The sequence below is a fragment of the Cryptomeria japonica genome, chromosome 2, assembly GCF_030272615.1.
Source record: "Cryptomeria japonica chromosome 2, Sugi_1.0, whole genome shotgun sequence".
Taxonomy (NCBI): Eukaryota; Viridiplantae; Streptophyta; class Pinopsida; order Cupressales; family Cupressaceae; genus Cryptomeria; species Cryptomeria japonica.
This window is the reverse complement of record NC_081406.1, coordinates 122,979,955-123,006,055: the sequence shown is the minus strand read 5'-3', so window position 1 is coordinate 123,006,055 and position 26,101 is coordinate 122,979,955. Positions and strand designations below refer to the sequence as shown.

General features: G+C 34.9%; 2 protein-coding genes across 2 annotated transcripts; both read left to right on the top strand.

Moving 5' to 3' along the window:
* The first annotated feature begins 400 nt into the window (after positions 1 to 400).
* Positions 401 to 1,578, top strand: LOC131859453 (rust resistance kinase Lr10-like). The gene is made up of 2 exons (XM_059213211.1): positions 401 to 1,019; positions 1,109 to 1,578. Exons 1-2 carry the CDS (start codon positions 401 to 403, stop codon positions 1,576 to 1,578), a joined length of 1,089 nt encoding a protein of 362 aa, XP_059069194.1.
* Positions 1,579 to 7,903: 6,325 nt separating this feature from the next.
* Positions 7,904 to 14,246, top strand: LOC131039196 (cyclin-dependent kinase F-4-like). Its single transcript, XM_059213209.1, has 2 exons — positions 7,904 to 8,738; positions 14,026 to 14,246. Exons 1-2 carry the CDS (start codon positions 7,904 to 7,906, stop codon positions 14,244 to 14,246), a joined length of 1,056 nt encoding a protein of 351 aa, XP_059069192.1.
* Positions 14,247 to 26,101: the final 11,855 nt, after the last annotated feature.

Genomic DNA, 26,101 nt, shown 5'->3' with positions numbered 1-26,101 from the left:
TTTGCTATCAAATCCAATAGCTAAACGATCTTTGTGAATGATATTACTAGTAACAAATAAGAAATAATCACGCATCCATGTGCAAATCCTTGTAATGTAGTTCAAAAAAATTGTACGGGTCAACCAAATGAAGACAAGCATGAGGTATCATGATTCTACACACAAATCCAATGACCACTTGTGCTTGTAGACAATGTTAGGGTATCATCCAACCAGGTCAACTTCTACCATTACCACTAGTTAGTTGTCCACATCTTGGCAATAAATACTCTGATTTTTGGCTTAACGTTATTGGACTCATCCTAATGGTATCTGAATTTCTATTCCTTAAAATGCATATTTCAGTATAGCATTGGTTCAATCACTTCAAATCCTTTGTCTATCTTTCACTAGTCCCTCAATGCTTCCTCTAAGTCTTCTTGTCAGCGCTGCCATCTGTGCCCTTTTCTTTCGATGCTCTTTATGCATTGATCCGCAGTACGAATATTGCGAAAGCAATCAAACATGTGGGAGCAAAAGCTTCACGTTTCCTTTCGGCGTAGGAAATGGAAGTTGTGGTCTCCCTAGCTTTGAGATCGACTGTGTGCAGGAGTTACGTCCAGTAATTGGAATAGGGAACACCAACTACACAATATTACTGATTTTCTTTGACAATCGGACATTTATGCTAACAAATGACAAGATTTTCCAAGATTTCACATCTTCTTATCTGATCGATTCAACCTGGGACTCGGGCAACAAAATCTTTAATATCATCAACGTTAGCAACGCAAGTGAAGAAGTTTATATGTGTGGTGAGAAATGTGTATCATATCCACCAGAATATCTGAATCTCTCATGTTCCCCCAGAATGGTGAACGTTCTAGCAGCAACAGTGCAATGGAATTATCCCCAAGAACGAGAACATACTTGTAGAGGTTGTGAAAAAAGTAAGGGCTTTTGTGGGTATAAAACTCCTCAGTTAGGGGACTTCTTATGCTTTTGCCAGGATGGACCTCATTCAAAGCACTGCCCGAAAGGTATTACTCTTCATTCAAACATTTAGTAATATCTTTTTTCCTTTCTCGTCTGATGATTGATGTCTGTAACGGTGCACACATTTTGATAGGCAAAAGAGGAGTTGTAATAGGTGTTGCTAGTGGAGCGGCAGGCTTGCTGATAGCTGCAGTAGTGGTTGTAGTTTATTATTGGATCTCAAGGCCTTCTTGTGAGGTGGAGCAATTCCTTCATGATTATGTTGATGAAATGCCCAGCAAATATTCATATTCTCAACTGAAGAAGATCACCAATAATTTTGCAGATAAATTAGGTGAAGGCGCTTTTGGTGTGGTTTACAAAGGAAAGCTCTCTAGCGGTACTATGGTGGCTGTGAAAATTTTGGATCAGTTGAGACACAGTGAGAGCCAGTTCATGAATGAAGTTGCAACTGTCGGAAGGATCCATCACGTTAATTTGGTTCGACTGATGGGCTATTCCTTTGAAGAAGCTAGAAGAGCACTTGTCTATGAGTACGTCGTGAATGGGTCTCTGGAGAAGTTTATATTTGTAGAAAAAGGAAAAGAACAGATGCTCAATTAGGACCAGTTGTATTCAATTGCTTTGGGCGCAGCTCGTGGGATTGCGTATTTACACCAAGACTGCAACAGATGCATCATCCATTTCGACATTAAGCCTCACAATATACTCTTGGATGCGGATTTCATAGCCAAAGTAGCTGATTTTGGTCTGGCTAAGATTTGTGGAAAGGGGGACAATCACATCACTTACGACAATGAGAGGAACCCCAGGGTTGTAAAAAAATGCAGCTGTAGCTGCACAGTATAGAATTGATCTGCTAGAAGAAAAAAGAAAAACAGAGTTTTCAGGAAAAATATAGAGCAAAATAACAGAGTTTCTATTAATCAAAGGAACAAAATACAATAATAATGAAAATGCATACGAGCATACACCTTTTGCTGTGTTTAGATCCTTGCAGTGTTTAGATCCACACTTTGTGGATGTAACTCAAGAAACTTGAGTTAGACTTACATGTTAAATTCACGTTAATGGAGGAGATTGAGGCTAACAGATATTAACAGATTATGATCCATAATCTATGCAGGTAACTGTAAAATAACACCAACAAAACTAGAAGAACTAGAAGTTAACGCTAACACCCTCCCTTAAGTCTAACTAAAGAGATAGAAGAGGAAAGAAATCAGAAAAGAGGGAAAACCCAGTGGGAAGAAAACCCCCCCTCAAAATAGATACTAACATAATGAGAAAACTATTGTGGTATAGTTTCTTTCACCCCAAGAAGATCTCGGAGAAAGTGAAACTTCTGCATAGTGAATGTCTTCATGAATATGTTAGCAATCTGTTGAGACATGGGACAATACTGTAAATCAATGATGCCATCATGGATCAGATCTCGGATGAAGTGCATGTGGATCTCGATGTGCTTTGTCCATTGTCGTTGTACAGGATCTCTGCAAACCTTCAATGTACTTTGGTTATCACACCAAATGATGATTGGTTGATGAAAACATATACCCAGCTCAGTGAGAAAATTTTACAACCAAAGAACTTGAATGGTAGCATTGACTGCACCTCGATATTCAGCCTCTATGGATGATAGAGCAATGGAAGATTGCTTTTTTGACCAACAAATGGGACCAGAGCCCAAACAAAGAACATATCCTGAAGTGGACTTGCGATCAATGCTATCACCAACCCAATCAGAATCAGTATAGCCAATGAGATCCAAAATATGTCCAGTTGAATAATGAATCCCATAGCTAAGGGTTCCTTGAACATAGTGAAGTATACACTTGGCAGCTTTCCAATGTAGTTCATGAGGCTCGTGCATGTATTTGGAAACAACACCCACTGCATATGATAGATTTGGATGAGAGTGAGTGAGATAAAGAAGACTCCCCACAAGTTGACGATAGAGTGTGCAATCAACCAATGGTGTGTCTTGGCCATCCTCAAGCTTTAGTCTGGACAAGAAAGGTGTGGGTGTTGGCTTACAATCACTCATGTGAAATCGAGCTAGAATATCCCTTGCATACTTGGATTGAGCAACTTGGACACCTGATTCATTATAGTTGATTTCAAGACCAAAAAAAAAGTTGAGGAGACCCATGTCTGTCATGGAAAATCTAGCATGCAAAGTTGCTTTGGTTGCAGCAATGGCTTTGACTGAATCACCTATTATTAGCAGATCATCTGCATAGAGTACTATGAGCAATAGAGAGTCAGATGTTCTAATCATATAAACATTTGGATCAAATTTGCATCGCATGAAATTTTGAGACAGAAGTTAAGAATCCATTTTAGCATACCAAGCTCTAGGTGCCTGCTTGAGGCCATAGAGTGACTTCTTGAGTTTGCATAACAATGAGGAATTGTGTACATACCCTTGTGGATTCTCCATATAGATCTCTTCCTCGAGATCACCATGAAGAAATACATTCTTCACATCCATCTGATGTATCTCCCACCTTCTTGCTGCTGCAATTGCAAGAGCCAACCGAATGGAATCCATTTTTGCCAATGGAGCAAAAGTTTCATCATAGTCAATGCCATGAACTTGCTGAAAGCCTTTGGCTACCAACCTTGCTTTGTATCTACTTACATGGCCATCTGCTGATTTCTTTGTTCTATAGACCCATTTACACCTTACAAGTTTGCGATCAGGTGGAAGTGGAACCAAGTCCCAAGTGTGATTCTCAATGAGAGAATTGTACTCCTCATCCATGGCTGCTTCCCAAAGAGGGTTCCCTATAGCTTCTGGATAAGTTAGAGGATCAGATTCTTGAATCATATAGGCATGCATTGGCATGATGGGATCAATAGCTAAAAGTGCATGAGGGGCATCATATATATCAGCCAAGCTCCTAGTCCTTTGATTTTTCACAGGAGATACTGAATCATCACTAGAAGCCCAATCAAGAACTGCACCTAGATCTGTACATGCATTCTCAAGTTCATCTAGATTAGATTCAGATGCATTAGAAATCAGATCTAAATGATTGCATGTATTATCTTTGAGATCTGTAAGAGGAGAAACAAAAGAAGTATTGGAATGTGACTCCTGAGATGCATGCATGGGACTTTCATCAAAGTAGACACTCCTATCAATTAAGAGTGTTTTTGTTGAAAGATCTAACAATCTATAGCCCTTTACACCATCTAGGTATCCAACAAAGATGCATTCTTTGCTTTGACGCTCTAAAGCTTTCCTCTTCTCTACAAGAATGAGAGCCCATGTGCATGATCCAAAAATTTGAAAGTGGGTCACTTCTGGTTGCATGCCACTCCATGCTTCAAAAGGTGTCTTTCCTATGATAGATTTGTGAGGAGATCTATTTTGTATGTATGAAGCACAATTGATTGCTTCAGCCCACAATTTGGAGGGAAGAGATCTAGCATGCAACATACAACTAGCCATCTCCTTCAAGGATCGGTTCTTCCTCTCAGCTACCCCATTATGCTGCGGAGTGTAAGGAACTATATTCTGCAACTGTATTCATGCTTTATCACAAAGATGTTGAACATCATTTTTGACATACTCCCCCCCATTATCTATGCAGAGGATCTTGATCATTTTGTCTAATTGATTCTCCACATGGGCTTTGAAAATCTTGAGATTCTCAAACACCTCAGATTTGAATTTGAGAAAATAAACCCATGTGTACCTTGTACAATCATCAATGAATGTTAGGACATATCTATCTTTACTCATGGAAGGATCAGGAAATGGACCCATCAGATCACTATGAACAAGTTCTAGAGGGGAGGAGGCTCTCCATGTAATCTCCTTTGAAAATTTTTCTTGTGGATGCTTTCCAAGAGCACAACCTTCACAAACTCCATCAGAAAATTCTATGGTAGGCATGCCTTTCACCATCCCTTGTTTGCTCAATTGCTACATGTATCTAAAGTTCAAATGACCAAATCTTTCATGCCAAACTCTACTTTCATCATTTGCATGTGTTAGAAGTAAAGTAGAATTTGATTCGGCAACAAAATCAGTAAAAGTGTACATATGAGATTGATGATTTGCCTTACCAACAACAATTTTGGAGTTGTCCTCAATATCAAATATGCTCACAGAATCTCGAGTGAATTCAACTATCCTACCGGTGCCAGTGTGTGTCATTTGATACATAGAAAGAAGATTGACAGAAAGATTTGGAATGTGCAAGACATTCTCAAAACTTCCAATTCCCATCTCAACCTTCCCTATTCCAGTTGCTGCTACAGAAGATCCATCTGCCAAGCGAATAGGTGAACCAGAATATGGTTTCAAAGAAGAGAGATCATCTTTTATGGCTGCCATATGGTGTGAAGCTTCTGAGTCTATGATCCAGGCATCTGAAGAAGAATGAATAGCAATCAATTCATGAGCATTGTTTCTTGTTTCTAGTGCTCTTTCTTCCTGCTTCTTCTTGGCACCTTCTGGGATAAGGTTACCAAGATTATTTTGCTAAAGTGTTTGTGCCATGAGATCAATGGTCTTCTTCATGCATGATGTTTCTAGATGGTAACCATGGTTGCAGTAGTTGCACTTTGATTTGCCCTTTTTGTCCTTCTTTTCTTTTGAGTTGGTAGATCCATCTGGAGGTTTGGGATTTCCTTCCTTTCTTGGATCTAGTTCTTTCTTCCCTTTGCCTTTGGATTGCTGATTGGATTTGGAGTTGTTCTTTCCACTTCCATGCACAACAAGTGCATGAGCATTGGAGTTTTTCAATGTGCCCATCTTTATGAGCTTATCTTGCTCATGTATCAAGGACTCAATGAAGGCATCAAGTGTGGGCATCTTCCAAGTTTCTCCTGTTGTGAGCCTAACTATGTGGAAAGCAAAGACAAATATTGCATATTCTGGACCTAGCTTTGATAGAATAGCAATGATTAATTTGCTTTCTTCCTTGGATTTGTCAATACCACATCCTTTAAGCTGAAGCAATAAGGATTTGAACTTTGTGAAGAAATCTTGAATATTATCAAAACTTCTTGGATCTAATGAGTTGAACTCATTTTCAAGAATATGACCTCGCATCTCATCCTGCTTTCCAAAGAGTGTCTCCAATGTCTTCCAAATGTCATTTGGAGTTTTGCATGCCTCAATAGGAAACAACAATTCTGGAGAGATGGATAACCATAGCAGACCAAAGGCTTCATCGATTCAATTGAAGTATTTAGACTTTTCAACTGCTGGATTGGGTTCAACCTCTGTATTCATCACTATCTGATAGAGGCCTCTACTTCTAAGCTGAAGCAGAATCTTTGGCTTCCAATCAAAATAGTTGTATGGTGTGAGAATAGCAGAGGCTAAGAACTCCATTTTTCAACTCTGATCTTCTATATCTGCAACAAACAAAGATTTTATTTTCCTTTCTAGCACCTAAGCTCTGATACGATGTAAAAAAATGCAACTGTAGCTACACAGTATAGAATTGATCTGCTAGAAGAAAAAAGAAAAACAGAGTTTGCAGGAAAAATACATAGCAAAATAACAAAGTTTCTATTAATCAAAAGAACAAAATACAATAATAATGAAAATGCATACGAGCATACACCTTTTGCTGTGTTTAGATCCACACTTTGTGGATGTAACTCAAGAAACTTGTGTTAGACTTACATGTTAAATTCACATGAATGGAGGAGATTGAGGCTAACAGATATTAACAGATTATGATCCATAATGTATGCAGGTAACTATAAAATAACGCCAACAAAACTGGAAGAACTAGAAGTTAATGCTAACAAGGGTACGTTGCACCAAAGCTTTGGTATAGAAATTTGGGTTCTGTAACGGACAAATCAGATGTTTACAGTTTTGGAATGGTGTTATTGGAGATAGTTGGAGGAAGGAAGAATATTAATTTGTAGGCAAGCAGGTCCAGTCAAATTTATTTTCCAGAGTGGGCTTTCAAGTTGATAAAAAATGGGGAGTTAGAGAAGAGGGTAAGAGAAGTTTCAAGAGAGAGAGGATGCATAGACCATGAGAAAGAAATACGGCTAACAAAAGTGGGATTGTTGTGCATCCAACACAATTCTGCAAACCGGCCAGCGATGAGAAGCGTGGTACAAATGTTGGAAGGCAATGGTGATGATGTGAGTAATCCTCCCTTTCCTTTCTACTCTTCTCCTTCCCCGCTATCTCCATTCCTGTCGCCTGAATCTTTGGTCATAGACTTTAACAACATGATTAAAAGAACCGGCGAGGTGTAAACACAAGGTTTGAAACATTAGCTATCTTATAATTGCTCTTCTTATTATATCACTGAAAATTATTATAATTGCTCTTCTTTATATATAGACATTTAAATATTAAATAAACTTAATTGATCTATTATGAATTTAATTTAAAGCTAACAACATTTTAAATATTCTAACATATTATTAAAAATCAATTTAGAATAATAGATATTCTTAAAGAGGAGTCACTACATTTAAATCTCATGATACCTAACCTTAGGACACTACTAGTTTCAATTCATCCTATGAAGTATTTCTTATTTTAAAACTAGAAAAAAAGTTAGTTATGTTATGATGAAATTTACAAAAAGTAAGAGTTGCAACCTTTGCAACTAAGGACACAACTTCTAGTTGTATCCACCAAAAGCTTTAATTTAGAGGCATGCTTGCTACCCAAAGGAAGAAAAATGATGGGTAAATATCAACTGATTGAGAAGTTGGGAGAAGGTCGTTATGGGATTGTTTGGAAGGCCATTAACAAATGGACTGATGAAGTAGTGGTGATCAAAAGATTGTACAAGAAAAAGAATGATAGGTTCTATGAATCCCTCTTCAAGGAAGAAGAGAAGTCTCTACGTGCACTTCAACACCCCAATATTGTATCACTATGGGTCACCTACGAGGAAGGAGGGCACTCCATATAGTACTAGAATACATGGATTCTGATCTATGGAGAGTCATTAAGAATAGAAAACAACCCTCCTTGAGTAGAACAGTTCAAAGACTATGTTTTAAGATTTTGAAAGCTCTGGAATACATGCATGGACTTGGGTATTCCCACCATGATCTCAAGCCTGAAAATCTCTTGCTGGAGGGAAACAACATCAAAATTTCAGACTTTGGCCTTGCTAATAACTTGAAGGAGAAAATGGAAAAGAACGAGCCCTTGGATCCACATGTTGCAACCATAGCCTATAAAGTGCCTAAACTTCTACTCAAATCATCATGCTATGATTTCGCCATTGATATGTGGTCACTTGGAGTCATAATAGCTCAGTTCCATGGTCTTGAACCCATTTTTGGAAGTAGAAGTGACTGGAGAAATCAGATTTATAACATATGCTCCGTGATTGGATGCCCCAATGAAAAGACATGGCCTGAGGGATTGAAGTTAGCAGAGTCATTGGATTACCAATTTCCAAAAGAGTTTGATGGGGAGAATTGTAGGAAGAATTTGCGTAGATTGATGTCGACTGCGAGTGAGGAAGTGATTGATCTTGTAAAGCATTTGTGCTCATGGGATCCCAAACGTAGACCCACTATAAAACAAGCACTCAGCCACCCTTTTTTCCAGTCGTGTAATAATACTATGAATCCAAAGTTTTTCAGGTATCAGACGAATAGTGTGCTATCGCAAAATGTGGTATTTTATGGCTTCGATGTTTTTAACAGTGAGAAAGAAGAAAGAAGCATTCAGGGATGTGTGGGTAGAATTTCAAGAAATTCTAAAGAAAAGGGTTCGGCTAGGATTTCAATAGAAAAAGGTTCAAGTATAATTTCAGATTGATGTGCATGGCATTAACTATTTTTCAGATTAGATTTGGTATTTTAGTACAGTGCCTAGCTTACTTGGATAATATTCAATAAATGTACATAACTAGCTTTAACATTATGTATTGGATTAAGTCAACCGATACTAAATGTTGTATGTGTTCAAGTTTAATATAAAAATGAATAAAAATGTGTGGATCAGATTAAATCCACTGTCTTTTAAAATAGGGAAAACAATACTAAATCAAAATAGTTATTTATGAAGGCTTTGGGTCTCTTTTAGAAGTCCATTTTCGTTCTCATGTCATGACATAACTTTGATATAGGAAACCTCTTGATCTTTACTTTTATTGCAAGGTTTTTTTTTTTTTTAAAATGGTAATATCATTCTAGTAGTTTCATTTCATGTTGATAGTTTTTCAACTTTGGACAATGGTTTGATTGAGCAAGTGTTCTTGAAACTTTCACAATGCAAGTAATTTGATCTTTTTAGCATATAACATATTATATATTCTTGAGTTTGATAATGCTTGTAAATGGCTAGGGTATTTTATTTTTAAGAATATTTTGTTGGGAGAACTCTCCTAGAATATATCCAAAGAGAATGGGTTAATAAATATTGGGCTCTACATAGGATTTGAGTTAATGTAGTCCAAAATCTTATTAAAGGTTTTTTATATTCTATTTTGTTAAGGTTAGTCATGTAGTGGTTATCTTTAAACATGACTCAGGGTATGTTTTTGTGTCTCTCTTGATTTTTCCACTTTGGACATCCAACTTTTTTTTATCCTAGATGAAAAGATGCTTTGTATACCTATTTGGCTTAAATTTCTAGGGCTACATTTACCTTGTTGAAATTCTAGCCACTATTGCTACCTCATATGGCAAGGTCATTTTCGTGGAGCTTAATAAATTTGACTTGACTCACACACAAAAGTGTGTGTGTAGAGGTTGATATTTCTAAGAATCTAAAAGAGTTTGCGAATATATAGATTGGCAATTTGTGTCACATCTAGTGTGTTTTTACCTTAGCTTGCTAAATATTTGCCTTGGGTGTTAGTCATTTAATCATAAGATTAAGGATTGTCCTATAGAGAGTGGACAAGGATGTCTCCAAATCCTCTAGATAAGGGGAAAGAGGTAGCTTCTTCTATTAGTGAGGCTTCTTAGCCCACTTTTTTTAGAATTTTATAGTTGAGATTTGTTTTATCCGCACATCTAGAGAATACTATTAATTTTCTCCTCATGTGCACCTACATTGTTCTTGTAGTGAATTAGGGTTGGGGAAGAAATGTTTTTGAAGGAAAAAGAAAGATCTAAACTCTCAACATCCAATTTAAAATTTTCTTGAGTATGTTAAATTATAGGATCACTATTCCTCTCTTAGAGAGTTTGATAGAGATGACATTCCTTTTGATTCTTGTCAATGAATTGTATTTTCTATAATGTCTGAGGTTTTATTGACCTCTCTAGGAAGTATGCTATGAGAGATGCTCATAAACAATTAGACTTGGATATCCTCTATTTGTTGAAGGTTGAAATTATTGATTTCTTATTTTATGTAGCTTCTTGTGTTATTTAGCCAACTAGTCTATTTTTCCTAGTAATCATGATAGGCGAAAGATATTTTCTCATCTTTCTCTCTCCAGTGGCTTTAGCATGTTGTTGATCGTGATAGTGATCCCACCAATTAAGTGATTTGGAACCTCTTAAATATTGAAAATCATACTTTTAGTATGCTTAATATGCATGCTTCCACTAATATTTTTAATGGATTTCTTTTGTGATGATAGATAACTTATTTAATGCCTAACATAAGGTGGGTTATGCATAAGAGTTCTAATATGATTAAGAGGCATATGATAAAGATGGGAGTTTTCTCTTTGCATGGGACAACTAATGAACAAGGGGTGTGGTATTACATGCAAAATAAATTGGCCCTTTATGGTCCCAAAATGGGTCATCACTATAATCATATGCATTGGATTACATAGAATAATTTAGGATAGACCAGAAAAAGTATTTAAATGCCTTGATTGTGTTATGATCTTTGTTCATATGTTGTGTTCTTTTGCCAACTATTTTTCTCTTCCAATCAAGCCCTTTTAAATTTTAATTTATTCTTTGTATTGACATATTGATTTGGTGATAATATAAAAAATAAATTAAATCAGATTTCATAAACTTGAAGAGACCAATGGGTACATGATGGTTAATAGACAAATTAAAAGTTTTAAAACATGAGCTTTATTTGATTATTTTGGTGAAGGTGAGTATAATTTTATTAATCAACAAATACCATAGGTGACTTATCTTGAAAATGATCTTTTAGTTATTTCTTGTTACTACTCAATACCAAAGTTAAAAATATAAATGTAAACCTCTTCGAGTATAATCAACAAATACTTCTTGAAGTTGAATAATGCATAATCTTCCTCAAGTATTTTGAATAAAAATCATTCTAATGTAACCTATAAACTCAATAAACATATATTGTATCTTTATAAATATGCTGTGAAACAACCTAAAGATATCTTGTAGCACAATTACAAGTCTAATGTTCATTTAATATGTTGAAAATTTCTAAATCATCCATTGAGAAGCACTTGAGAAGGAATATAGTAAGGATTAAGACCATAAAAATGTATCAAAATTAATAACAATACTAGTAAATGAATCCTTGTATATGTGGTAATATAGGATTGCTTCTGATCCTAGATGTTGTTGAATCAATCATACTAGATAATAAGTTTGTGAGCATAGATCAAAAAATGTAGTTGAGTGGTTGAACCACCCTTTAGAATGTAAACAATATTTAGCATACTTGAAAGTACATTATCTAGCATACTCCAATGTTGTTATGGGTATTGACGCTAAAAGTTTTAGTTATTTTCCTACAAATTCTTTTCGATTGCATTCATGTTCAATAATGAGACCTAAGCATAAATATGTAGTTTGTATTTTGAGTAATTAAGGGCCAATCACCTCAATGACTATGAATGGTCTTTCTTCTTTTGGATTAGGCTTCAACACATTTCCAAAGCCATCATTTTATCCATCTATATGCTTGCCTTTGCTACCACTCTCTAGCTACACAATAAGCCCTAACAAATATTGCATTATCCATTTTCAATCCATCGGGCACTCTAAGCTTCGATTAACTCATTTTAAAAGAGGTTGTAGACCAATGGTTATCATGAATAGGCCTTAGGATTAGATGGTCAACATTTTTAGATACTAAAAATACCACAAAAATATTTACCAACTAATGAGTAATAAACTATCATGTCACCCCAAATTCAAAATTCATTTTTTCCCTTTGAAAAATCATCAAGGGCATTAACACTAGGCTTACTACTATTTCCAACTTGCAACCACATGGCATCATGCTTTTCAAAATAAACCTAAGAACCCATCTAACTAAATACCCATTGGTCTCAAGAACAAATCAATGCCATAGTAGAGATATAAATAGAAAAAGGGAGGCTAGATGGTTCCACCACTACTACATAAAAATACATTGTACCATAATATTCAACCCATAAATGCCTAACTCATTTGGTTCATCCATATCACTATTTTTTTATTGATAAGAAAACACCACATGCATACCACATAAGTCAAGAACTCATTAAAATTAATATATGAGCAAATATTAATATGCTCCAATAAAAAAAACTGCTCCTTTGTAGAACCCATGTGATAAGATGGCTCCTTTGAAGAACCTATTGTAGCCACAAATGCTTGCCCTTTTCCCTTAGACTATGAGGAAGAGGAAGGAGGTGAATCCTTCTTTGTGTGGGCGGATGGCAAGTTGATGTTGTTTTTCTTAAGAAGATTTGTCAACTCATCAACTTGCTTGGTGTGGCATCGATGCTCATCATGACCATACTTCTTGCAATATGCAAAAGTTGGTTTATCCTTCTTAGGTGGAGTCCCCTTCTTGGAAGAGGATGAAAAATCACCTTGTGATGGAGAGGATGATTGCCCTTTTTCCTGTTGTGGTTTTGACTTAGATTGCTTCTTCTTCTTGTTGGAATCTTTGCCTTGACTCCCTTGATTAGCCACCAAAGCCTTGGACTTTGAAGACTTGAGAAGCCCATGTTCAACAACTTAGATTGTTCCAATATCAATATTTCTGTGAAAGCATCAAATGAAGGCATAATGTAGGAACTCCCCACTTTCAAACGATGAGTTTGGAAGCTAGACAGAAATGCTACATATTCTAGTACAAGCTTGTCCAACAAGTTGAATATAAACTGAGCATCCTTTTTGTCAATTTTACAATCCTTAAGCTTTGCTCTTAGTTCATTTGCTTTGGTGACATAATCTTGGATTGTATCAAAATTCTTGGGATCCAAGTTGGTGAGCTCATTGTCAATCTTGTAACCTCTGATTTCATCAACTTGACCATACAATTTCTGAAACATATCCCATGCCTCTTTGATTGTAGTACACTTCTCAATGTGAAAATGAGGTAATCTGATACATACTTATGAAAAGTTCCAAGAGCCATGCAATTCTTAGTGAGCCATTCTAACTAAGCATTAGGATCAACCTTAGGATCAGGTGGTGCTGCTATTGTTCCATCTATGTAATGTGTGAGACCTTTTTCCATTAATTTGCTCCATACTTTAATTTTCTATGATGCATAATTATGTGGAGTTAAAGGTAGAAATTTATGAGGACTCATTGCAACAAAAATGAAAGAGCACAAGGAAAGAGAGGCACAATCACACAAGACACCCCCCAAATTCACTCAATCAAAGAACCCCACCCCCAAAATGATGATTTGACACTTTGTACTTAGTGCGTGTACAATGGGCCACTTGCAAAAATGGTAAAGTGGACTTCTAATTTCAACTTTACAACTACCTCAATAAGGCCAAAGGAGACTCGAACTAATAATGCAAGATATCTAAACCAAGATCCAAACAAATTACAATTACCAATTAGGCCAAATAAGACCAATATCTGAAAGTACAATTTCTACTCAAAATATCTAAAAAGTAATCATAAATTATGAAAGTAGATGAAAAAACATGCACTTTAAAAAAAAACAGCACCTGAAAAGGAGGTTGTATGAGCTCAAACGAAGCCTTTGAAGTTGCAAAATTGATGATTGGATAGGTACAGTTGAGAGAATCAGAAAATTCTGAGAAAATTGTGCACCAAAATCAAAAAATAACCACACTACTATGGAGAGGGGTCTAAAAATTTCAAAAAAATGCTAGGTGGCGCTAACTGGGCAGATCTGCTAATGTGGCAGGCAATCACAGTGATTAGGCAGGTCCACATGGCAAGAGGCTGGGGCCTGGTGTCGGAGGTCCGACAAGATGTTTGCCGAGGGCAGGCTAGGCCGGTGGGATCTACAGAGACTAAGGGCCAGTGGGCGGTGCCCGAGGGCCGGCGGAAGGCACCGAGGTCGGGCTAGCAGTGGAGGGCATGCACGAAGACCGGCGGGAGTAGGTACAAGTACGACAGCACATGCAGCAGTCGGCCTGTAAAATCTGCAATACACGTAGGGTATAGAGATTACGGAGGGGGGAGTCTATAGGCCCCAAAAGATTTTTTTTCATTTTTTTTTTCACTATAGCCTTTTTTCAATTTTTTTTCCAAATTTTTTTTTCCAGAAAACATATTTTTCAATTTTTTTTTGAAATCTGTACGACTATAGCCGGAATAGGCCAAAAAAAATTTCTCACCAAATATAGTCAACTTTATAGTCAAAATACATGGAAACATCTTCCCAGACTCAACCATGATGTCCAAATCGCAGTACGAAGCCCCCAAAAAATGAAGATCCCCAAATCCAAAAATTGAAGCCTCCAAAATGTCTCCAAAAGACTAATCAATGAAGCCCTATAGGCTCTGATACCATGTGATATTTTTCCAAGATCAAGGGCACAATGAAAAGTATAAAAAAGAGAAAAAAGAATGACAAGAACAAACTGTATTCTCATCAATATGAAAATGATCAACTGGATTAACCAATACAATGAATATGGGCCTACTTATATAGACAAGGCCATATGGATATATGAGCACACAATCATGACATGTGGCTCAATGAGAAACAAGGGTAGGTAAGAAATACTAGGGGTAGATAGGAGAAATAATATAATATTCCACAAGAGGTGGATGATCCACCGAATGTGGAGTGTAACAACAAAATAAGACCACAAAAGGTGGAATTTCTCCTACAAACTATATCCCTATGTGTACACTTCCCTAAGTGTTTCAAATCCAAACTACGAAGAGATACATTATCATGAGTAAACTTAAGTAAAGTGTGATAATATCCATAATGAATATTTATTTACACCAAAAAAAAGAGTGATGAATTTGGTAATAATGCTTCGTCCAGTGTGGAGGAATGTGAAATAAGAGAAGAAAGTATTAGCAAGCCTATTGTGGAGAATTGTAACACAAAATGTGATGACCTTAATGCGATCAAGAACATAGAATTTTCTTTTTGGGACAAAAAATGGCCATGGTACAATTAAGTAGAGTACAACAACACTTTTGAGCATTTTAAACAAAAGATGAGAGAGAGGTCCCTCTCCTTTTTAATTTAAAAGGGAGTATAGGTTCAAGGGGAGTGTTGACTCTCTACTGTAAGTAGACATGAGGCCTTGTAGAGATGTACAAAATGTATCAATGCATGGATTATTTCAGATCGACAGAGAAAGTCCTAGAAAAAGTTTGCATACTTTCCTTTTCTATTGATGTCAAAGGCGTTGGAAACTTGAGTTATATTGAAATGTGTTGTCATTGATGTTAAGCTATTTGGTGTAATCATTGATTTCTTTATGTGTTGTAGATGGTCTAGAAGTGAGTTTTCTAATCTTGTTGTGTGGTTTGGTGGTCATGTAAGTAAGTATGAGGTGTTTCTTGAAGGTTGGTGTAGTGGAAGTTTCAATATGTGCAGGAAATAGTATTTATATGCAATGATGTACATAATGCTTGTGGAAGTTTCTAATAGTGAGGTTGTTTGTCAGAAATGATGTACATAATGCTTGGTGGTTCTCGGATATGTAGATTCAAGTGTTGCAACTTGGAGGACATGTTCATTTGGTTTATGCAATGTGCCAATTGAATTTTCTAGTGCTAGTTTGATTGGAAAGTGAAGTTATGTTGTTATGGGGTTGGCATGCTCAGTTGTGTTGGCTTATGGCTGACCCAATTGGTTTATCTTATTTGGATCTTTCTCTTTTTCTCTGAATATGCATCGAAGGTTGATTTCAAATGTTGTTATGGGTCTCACCATGTTGTGCATAGATTTGCATTATGTATTTGCAATTGAAGATGTTTTTGGGCCAATTGGTTAACATGCTTTATTGTCTGTCAACTTTGGAGGATGTGTAAGTGTGTGCAGTTCACTAGAATCATTTTAGAAGGACGTGTTGTGATGTGTCTGGTTCCCCTTTATCTCATGTAGTGAACCACATAAAGTGTTATTGGTTTGGGTGGTCTATTTTATGTAATATTATATATTATGTTTGTGGTTGGCCTAGTTGAGGGTTCCAATGAATGATCTTGTATATATAGATGTGTGACAGTATGAGTCAGTGTATGGAGTATGTGTGAATTGATGTGAAGTTTATATGAATGATATAAAAGTAGATTTGGTGAGAAAGTTAGTTAATGAAGAGCTTTAATGATGATATCTTCAATGTGATAGTGTTTTGAGACAATAGTTGATGTCATATGTGTTTGCCATGATATTGGTCACTTCACACAGTGGTTCAAGGACAATTTCATGATCAAGAGATCTTGTTCATTTCAATTCATCTATTCCCTATACCTACTAGAAGATAGTGTCTTCCTTTTGGAAGCTTGTGTAATCCCTTGTATCTTGTCCTAAGGATGTGCACCTTCATCTTGAAAGTCCACTCAGGTGAAGTGAGCTCCTTGGCCTTGAGCCCAAAACTTTGTAATCAATTATTCAATATTGTGAGTGTGATTTTCACCATGGTTTTTCTATGTTTAGGGTTTTCTACATAAATCTAGTGTTCATGTGTTTATTGTGTTTTGCAATTTCATGTTTCATAATTGTAATAATAAGTTGATTGTTCTATGGTGTGTTCAACAATTGGTATCAAAGTTAGATTTCTCTTAGAGAAGCTTAATTGCTTCAGGAAGATATAGAATGGTGTAGGAAGTTATTTACAAAGCACCAAAGTTTGATAGCACAAATTACTCCTACTAGAAGGAAATGATGGAATATCATTTGGAATCACTTTCAAGTGGAATATAAGATATTATCAAGACTAGGTATACTTCTTTGACAAATGGTCCTGAGAGACTAGATGAGCTCAAGGCACATGAGAATAATGAAAAGGCTAGAGTTGCAATTATCAGTTGCTTAAATGATCCAGTATTTTCTAAAGTTACAGGGTTGAAGTCTGCTAAAGAAATATGGGATAATCTAAGTAGTCTATATGAAGGTCATTGAAGATAAAGAAAGACAAGTTAAAAAATCTAAAGCATGAGTTTGAGAACCTGAGGATGTCTAATGATGAGAAAATTGAAATCTATCCGCACTGAGTAAATGAGATTGTGAGTGTAATTAGGGGTATTGGTGGAAAATTAGAATATAAAGAAGTTGTGAGAAAAGTGACGTTAACACTACCAAAATGCTACAAACCTAGGAAGTATGCCATTGAAGAAAGTTATGATATGGACAAATAGACTTTGGATCAATTCTATGGCTCACTCTCTACCTTTAAAATTGTTGAGTTAGATGATAATTTGTGAAAAGAAAATAAAGAAACAATATTCAAAGCTACCAAGAAGACTGAAAATGAACGTAAAGAAAGCAATGACATAAATGAGATAGAAGCAAATTTTGTGAGAAAATTGAAGAAAGGATTTGGAAAATACATAGGTAAGTCACCTTTCAAATGTTTCAATCATGGAAGAATTGGTCATTATGCTTCTAGATGTACTTGCAAGGAAGACTATGTGATAAGAGATTTCATGTTAATAACAAGGGAAATGACTTTATAGATGGAATAATGAAAGGTCTGACAATCTGTAAGTTATTAAGAATTGTAAAGTGAGTGTGAAGACCACACTACATGCAAAAGTAGAGCCTTAAGTGTGATAAATTGATTTTTGATGTTAAAATCATATGACAGGTAAGGAAATTTCATTGATTTTGAAAATTATGATGGTGGATCTATAAAGTTTGCAAGTGAGGAAGCCATACCTATTTGTGGTAAAGGTAAGTACTATTTTATGTCATGACCCGATTCAAAACACCTAGCTAGAAATTACTTTTAGAAAACCAGATACTTATATTGTTGACGTTTTATGCTAATAAATGCACATGATGACTTTGATTAGAGTATTAATAATGTTAGATCCAGTATTATGTTGTTTAATGATATTAATGATGATTAACTATTTATGGCGATGTTTAATATGTTAATGCCATTTTAGTTATGATGTTTAATGATATTAATGCTTTTGTTAGATTTCAAATGTGATGATGAATATAATGCATTTTTTATCGTGATCTGACGACTTGTTGTCAAGTTTGAGCTAGTTGTAGGTTGATCATTGAAGGCAGACATATGACCGAGGAGGAGTTTTTATAGCTTGTCAGTAGTGACCTAAGGAATGGGACCCTGTGCAAAACACAAATTAGATAGTAAATAATAAATTAAACTTAGGAATTTTTTATATCATTAAATTGATTAGAAATTTAAAATATAATAATTAATTATTTGAGAGTTAAACTATAAAATTATATAATATAAAACTATTTACGAGATTTAAATAAATAAATTATAATAAATTTATTTAGAAATATTTAAAGCTATAAATTAAATTACTAAATTCGAGAGATATCAATTGTAGAAATAAATGAATAAAATATATTAATTCGAAAGTTAAGTTACTAGATATGGAAAAACGAGGATGGCGTACAAGGCCGAAGCATGTAGAGGTCGAGCTAGGGCATTTTTGCCCTAGCTCATGATATTTTTCGTACAGGGGGTGGGTTTTGATCGATACTACAGGGAGGGGTGCGACTTCTTCTTTTCTGTTTGTTGCAGGAGGTAGCTCAGGGGTGATAGGTCCCCATTTCTTTGTATGTTGTTGCGGTTTGTCGTGTCGGCGGGGTTGGGAGGGCTCATGTTTGGGAGCCTTCCTTGGTGGAGTTTGGGAGGTGAGAGGGGTGGGTGTTTTCAGGGTGAGGGTTTTCTTTTCCCAGATCACAGAAACCAATACAAAAATATATAATGATACTAAAATACTCCATATACTGAACCATGATCCCAATAAACCAATCTGCGACCACTAAGCAATAAATCACAAGAATATGTTGATATCAACATGAAAACAACATATTATAGCAACAAAAATGCCCAACATGGCAGTTATGAATCCACCTATAGTGCCAAAAACTTGATCGAGGTTTCGACACTCTAGACAAAGAGAGAGCACATGGGCTTCACTTAGTGAACTTGGGTTATAGCACGTGCATTCACAACATACTAAAGAATCCCCCTATTTTTAAAAAATATTGCCATAAAATCCTTTTTTGTCATCCCCTCCCAATACACAACCTAAATTAAAAGCCCCCCTATCTTTGCCAAATATTATATTTTTTCATAGCTCGAATTAAAACCCCCCTTATTTTCACTGATAAATATTATGTACCCTCATTTTGGGGATATTAAACTCCCCAATATGAATGCACACGATATAATATTGCCTAGCCAATGAATCCCCCATGTGAGAGAAAGGGAGAGTTTTGCAATGTCTATAGTGACCAAACCTCGATCGAGGTTTTGACACTATAGACAAAGAGGGAGGGAGAGTCTTCCAATGTCTATAGTGACCAAAACTTGATTGAGGTTTTGACACTATAGACAAAGAGAGAGGGAGAGTGTTGCAATATCTATAGTGATCAAAACTCGATTGGGGTTTTGACACTATAGAGAGAGAGAGATATGAACATATGCATGTATACAAACACACAGACATATATATATACATACATATATATGTGTGTATATATACATATATGTATATGTGTGCATACACACACACACACAAATAGCCTTGTATTTATAGGCCTCCCAGAATAACTAGCTTAGTAACTAACTTTAATCCTGGGTTAATAACTAACTCTTTTCTACGTGAATTTCAATGAGTTAATAACTTACCCACTTATGCATAGAAGACGTCAATTTCCTAACCTTTGGTTACAATAAGTAACATAAGTCACTTTTACAAAAATAATATCAAACCCATTACATTGAAGAAATCATTCGTTTGTTGATTTTGTTGAGGTGGCCTCCATCTTCATTTGCTTCATTTGATCTTGTAATCATCTCACCATCTGAATTCATGTTCAAAAAAGTTGAATTCCATGTTCCTTGATTTAATGCATTGACATCGTTACTATAACATATGTATCATCAACATTAGAGCATCCTTGTGAGTTTCACATATGCTCTCCTCAATAGGATATTCGAACCTTTACGTTGAACAAGTAGGTGCTAAATTTCCCAAATTTATGGCACATATGATATACCAACTCTCTAGTATGTTCTCATTCTTAAAGGACTATGATTGCATTCAATTTCAATTTTGCACTTCAATCATCAGAAGGTGTTCGAGGGGGCCTTATTAATTCAAATCAAGAACTTCCTTGCAAAATCCATGTTGTACACATTCTGCAATTATTTCATAGGATGACATTATCTTCAATGCATTATATGAAATAGCTCACATCCCTTGTCTTCCCATCCACTTTTTTCTTTTTAGTAAAGTATTCCCAACTGTAATATATTGTTCTACATGTCTTGATGTCTACACCCTGATCCAAAACTCCAATTCTAGCACACGCAGGGATAGGATACTGGCAGAGGTTTTTGCATGCAGTTTTATGTTTGTTTTTTGTATTTGTTTGAAAGTTTCTATAGCCTTTTCAACAAATCCATCTTCTACATATTTTGTAAGCATCGCATTTCATAAGGTCACATTCCATTGAGGCATTCTTTCAAACAGTTCCAGCGACTTGTCTCTGCTCCACCTTTCCTTGATGCATTGTGTAAAACAAATTACACTATGATGAACATGTAAAGCTGAGATGGTGTAGGCCATGGACTAAGTTTCATGCATGCCACTGTCATCTATTTGAAATATTCTAGAGGCTTTTCAACAAATCCAATGACATATATTAGAAGTACCCTGTCTAACAAATGTCTGCGATTCCACATTTGCATTTCCAACCAAATTGTTGATGATACATAATTTAACTTCAATGCCTACAATTTCATTTATTCAAAGGTTTCCAAAGCAATAACAATAAATTCTTTTGGTAAACATCTGCACCATAATTATGTTTCATTGGACACCATCTAAATAGTCCACATCACCATCAAAAATACATCTGCATTGCGATGAGAAATAGATACCATTTGTAGAAAGTAAACTTGGTTATCCTTTCATCACCATTTATCATTCTATTAAACTCATTAAAACCACAATAAATCCACATATCATGACAATTTGAAGACATTCAATTATGATTATCGAGCAAAGAGGGAATAAAACTGTAATTGTGATGACAAAACTTCCATATTTTGTGAATTTTAACCAGCAACATATGATATTTTGCCCGTTTCAAAATCCATTTTGTGGATATCTTGCTATCATCACATTTCATGAGACCACGTTTCTTTAAAGCATTCTATCAAACACAACACATTCCATGTTTGAGATTTCGATGTTTTGCAGTTTACAAACATGACATGTTTTGCTTTGTTGTGGAATTCAGCCTTACACTTGCCATTTGCATCTCTTTGGAGCATTCTGTCAAACAATTCACGTGCTAAGTCAATGCTTCCACTATTGTATTTTTCCAAACAGTTCATGTGCATTGTTTTTTGATGGATGTAATACCCCATTTCATTTTGTGGATAACATGCAACCATTGCATTTCGTAAGACCACATTGCTGGGATTGATGCCTGCCAAAGAGACGTTTCTTTGAGAGATTTTTTCAAACAATTTACATGTGTGTTTTAAATTTCAATTTATGACATTCTACTTGGTATTATATCAAAGACTTCGCATGCATTGTTTATGCATTCAACTCCCTACACTTTACATGGCGTGAAATGTGACCAGCCGGTGGGGAGAATGGAAGTTACAATAGAGTTATTTGGAGTTAATTTTGCAGTGCCTGCATCACGTGGCAAGGTGATATCTCCTTAAGGCATTTCATTGGACAATTCATAATATTTGTTCTATGTAGGACTGGAATGATTGGAACCATACAGCAAGAGTGGGCTTGTTGTGTGGGAAGAGCGTAGAATTTGACAACACTATACAAAAATTGTTAGAGCACTCAACATCCATGTTGTTTGAGGTGGACACAACGTTGGTAGTGATTGCCCTCCATTTATGCTTTGATAAGTGACTGAGACAAAGTGGTACAAATCCTGCAATCATTTCAATTGTCACTCCTCCATTTGCTCTGCGATGTATGGCTTGTTTACATCTACCATATTCTTCATTGTGTGCAAACAATTCATGTGATCTGACTAAACCTCTCACACTTTGGCATTCATATCCAGAATTCGCGGCATGTCTGTGCTTCCATTTTGCAATTATAAGAGGTTAAGAATGCTCAAAAAGTGAGCATTTCTAACCTTCTTGACAAAGTGGGGCCCGCGAGGTTAAGAAATGAGGTTAGAAACGCTCAAAAAGTGAGCATTTCTAATCTTCTTGACAAAAGTTTTTTGAGCATTTCTAACCTTTTTGACAAAAGGTTGAGAAACAAGGTTAAGAATGCTCAAAAAGTGAGCATTTCTAACCTTGTGCTTCAACGAGCTATCCTTTACACCTCGGAAACCATTGATCACAGAGAGGAAACAAGGAAGAGTGCAACCGATGCTTTTGAACAAATTTTTAATCGCAAACGACCAGACATATTAAAATAATTTAAAATATTAAATTATCATTTGAGAAATAATTTAAATATTTTAAATAGATCGCTTTGGCTGGAGAAAAATGGCATAACTTTCAAACGGTAGGGAGTTAGGTCTTGAAATTAGAAACATGTGTCAATGAAAGGGAAAAAGGTCCACACAATTACTTACACCTTATGACGAAGCCTTAAATGAGATTTTAATCATTTGGGAGCAACATACATCAAAACTTGAAAGTTTAAAATATGACAAAGTATGAACTGGGTTCAGGTGAAAGTTGGACATGTGATACAAACTGATGTTTAGATCCTGATTGTCAACTGGTTTCCCTGAATTTGTTGTAATTCTCAAAATCTTCCATTTTTCATATTTTGACTAGAAACGATCTTAGATTGCGTGTTCATTGTTTACGCAAAAACACCTATTGGATCTTCATTCAACATTGAGACCAAATTTGAAGTTCAAATTTTAGGTGTGCCAAATATGGGGGCAACACATTTTAACAAATAAAAATCTTGATTGGGTTATTTAAAAAATAAAAGTCTAATCAGGTTACAACTTGTAATTAGCCTTGGATGACAAGGTTGAGGCTTGGGGGTTTGATTTGCCTCCTTTTTACATGTTTTCTTCTTCAGATTTCTCAACTTCCTCATCATCAAGTTTACATGTTATCAAGTGGGTATTTGTAAAATGACCACCATAGTTTCACACGTCTAAGCATATATATATATATTTTAAATTTGAATGTAACATTAACATATTGATTTTTAATTTATTTTACTAATGTGTGCATCATTCTCAGAGACATATGTGTACCATATTTTTAATAAATTTTGAACTACTTATCCAAATTTGAAACAAATTATAAATTATTGTTCTACACTTCATTATTTACACTTTTAAAAAGAAAATTTAAATTTTTAATTATTTCGGTGCAAGTTATGTGATGTGCATGAATAGGTGCTTGAGTTTTAGGATGCATCCACTTTGAAAAATCATTAAAAAAACTCTCAATAGAAAAATACAAAAAATACACAACTCTCTAGTGCTCACTCTTAACTATCTCTTTAGCAAAGGGTTTTTCAAAATACTAAATGCAACTAGTATAAATGTTTTGATGCGCACATCATACTCTATGTTATGTTGTGTTTAAAAAAACAAGAACACTTTTGTTTGTGTGAAATATTTGACCTCCTTAAACTTATCTAATTTTGAAAAACTTTAGTAGTTTGGAAACTAGATTCGGAGTACTAAAATTATTGTTCTCTGGGTATCTTCAAATTTTCAGTGGATGAGTCTAAAATTGCTCCAATTTTAGGTTTAATTGATTTTCAAAAAAAAAGTGGCCACTTATACCCCTCTTTTTTTTCACAATATTGGTGCACTTACCTTGTGTTTGACCTAGTTGAGGGTTTTAATGAATGATCTTGTATACATAGATATGCGGCTATATAAGTTGGGATATGGAATGCGTGTGAATTGATATGAAGTGGATGTGAATGATATGCAAGTAGTTTTGGTGCAAAAGTTAGTTTGTGAAGATCTTTGATGGTATCTTTAGTGTGACAATGTTATGAGATAGTAGTTGATGTTTGATATATTTGCCATGGTATTAGCTACTTGACATGTAGTGGTTCAAGGAAAATTTTATGATCAAGAGATCTTCTGTTCATTTCTATTCATTTATTTCTTATACTTGCAAGAATACAATGTGTTCCTTTTGGCAGATATTTGTAGCTCACTTAAATATATTGTAAATATATTCTAGGTTTACATGTAAATGTAATCTACATTAGAATGCATATATATTATTTATCTAGGTTCATTCCAATTCAATGTGATTTGTGGAAGTGACAAAAAGTTGTGCAAGTTGTTTACTCAGTTAGGAGTGGTACATATATGTTGATGTGTATAAAGTAAGATGCAAATATTATACACCATGAGTGTTTTGATGTAGATCATATCAGATAGATGTTTAAGTTTGAGTTGTGAACATCCACATAATATATCTATTGTGTCTCTTGCTTGTAATTGAGCTTGATACCGCAATGTATGAGTTGGTGCTTAGTTCTTGAACTAGGGGATTGGTGTCTCTTGTGGTTTGGTTCCTATAACTATCTTTGGGAATTGGTGTCTCCATTTTGAGTTGTAATTCTTGTGGGTTGGTGCCTACAAAATATTGTAAGTTCTCTACTATCTTTGTGAGGTTAGATTTGGGCATTAGATCTAAGCAATTATTTTCACTATGGTTTGTACCTTCTGGGTTTCCATGTATATTTGGTGCTCTCATGTGTTGATGTGTGATTGTGTTTACCAAATTTTACTAGGTTGTCTAACCCTTTTATATAGCCATACATGATGCACTAAGGTAGCACTAACTAAGAATCGACCATCTTGGCCCAAATATTAAGAAACAAGATACAAACAGAAATGTTGATTTATTTCTCTATTAAAAACTTTAAAAGAATAAATTCAAGCTAGACACATAGCCATGAAATGTATAGATGACCATTGGTGAGAAGATTCAAATGCAAATAAAGAATTAAGATTGAAATATCAATACAACCCTAAGAACAAACCTCCTTGAAATGAATAAGATCATTAATTATTCTACACTGAGTTCATAGATAAATAATTTAATTATGTTGTAGTGTGAATTCAAAACTCTATTTAATATATATTTTTCTTGTTTACATTACATGTACTCTATATCCTTTCAGCATCCACCCTAAAATGTATAATTAGACCTCTAATGTAACTATTTTATAATTGTTGTACTTATTCAATTACAATGATAATATTGTTTACTATATATCATAACTATAATTATAGGTTTGCTATAACTTTAATATTAGTTGATATTAATTTAAAAAATCATAAACTTTAAAATTTAATTATAGTTTTCTTCAAGTTATAACATATTAATATTATATCAAATACTTGTAAGCAAATATTTAAATACTAAAACAAACTCCATTGATTTATTGCATTTTTTATATTGATAAAAACAACGTTAGAAAGTTGAAACCCTATTGTATTAAGCTGATTTATTATGTTAATATTCTTGTATATAGACATTTAAATATTAAATAAACTTAATTGATCTATTATGAATTTAATTTAAAGCTAACTACATTTTAAATATTCTAACAGATTATTAAAAATCAATTTAGAATAATATTATTCTTAAAGAGTAGTCACTACATTTAAATATCATGCCACTACTTAGTTTTAATTCATCCTATGAAGTATTTCTTATTTTAAAACTACAAAAAAAGTTAATTATGTTATGACAAAATTTACAAAAAGTAAGAGTTGCAACCTTTGCAACTAAGGACACAACTCCTAGTTGTATCCACCAAAAACTTTAATTTAGAGGCATGCTTGCTACCCAAAGGAAGCAAAATG

What these genes read in the sequence shown, in the direction of transcription:
- LOC131859453 (XM_059213211.1), top strand. Translation starts at nt 401, where the DNA reads ATGCTTCCTCTAAGTCTTCTTGTCAGCGCTGCCATCTGTGCCCTTTTC. An exon ending in TTCAAAGCACTGCCCGAAAG is followed by an intron (nt 1,020 to 1,108) that starts GTATTACTCTTC and finishes ACATTTTGATAG; the next exon opens with GCAAAAGAGGAGTTGTAATA.
- LOC131039196 (XM_059213209.1), top strand. Translation starts at nt 7,904, where the DNA reads ATGGATTCTGATCTATGGAGAGTCATTAAGAATAGAAAACAACCCTCC. An exon ending in TTCAATAGAAAAAGGTTCAA is followed by an intron (nt 8,739 to 14,025) that starts GTATAATTTCAG and finishes CACAGTGATTAG; the next exon opens with GCAGGTCCACATGGCAAGAG.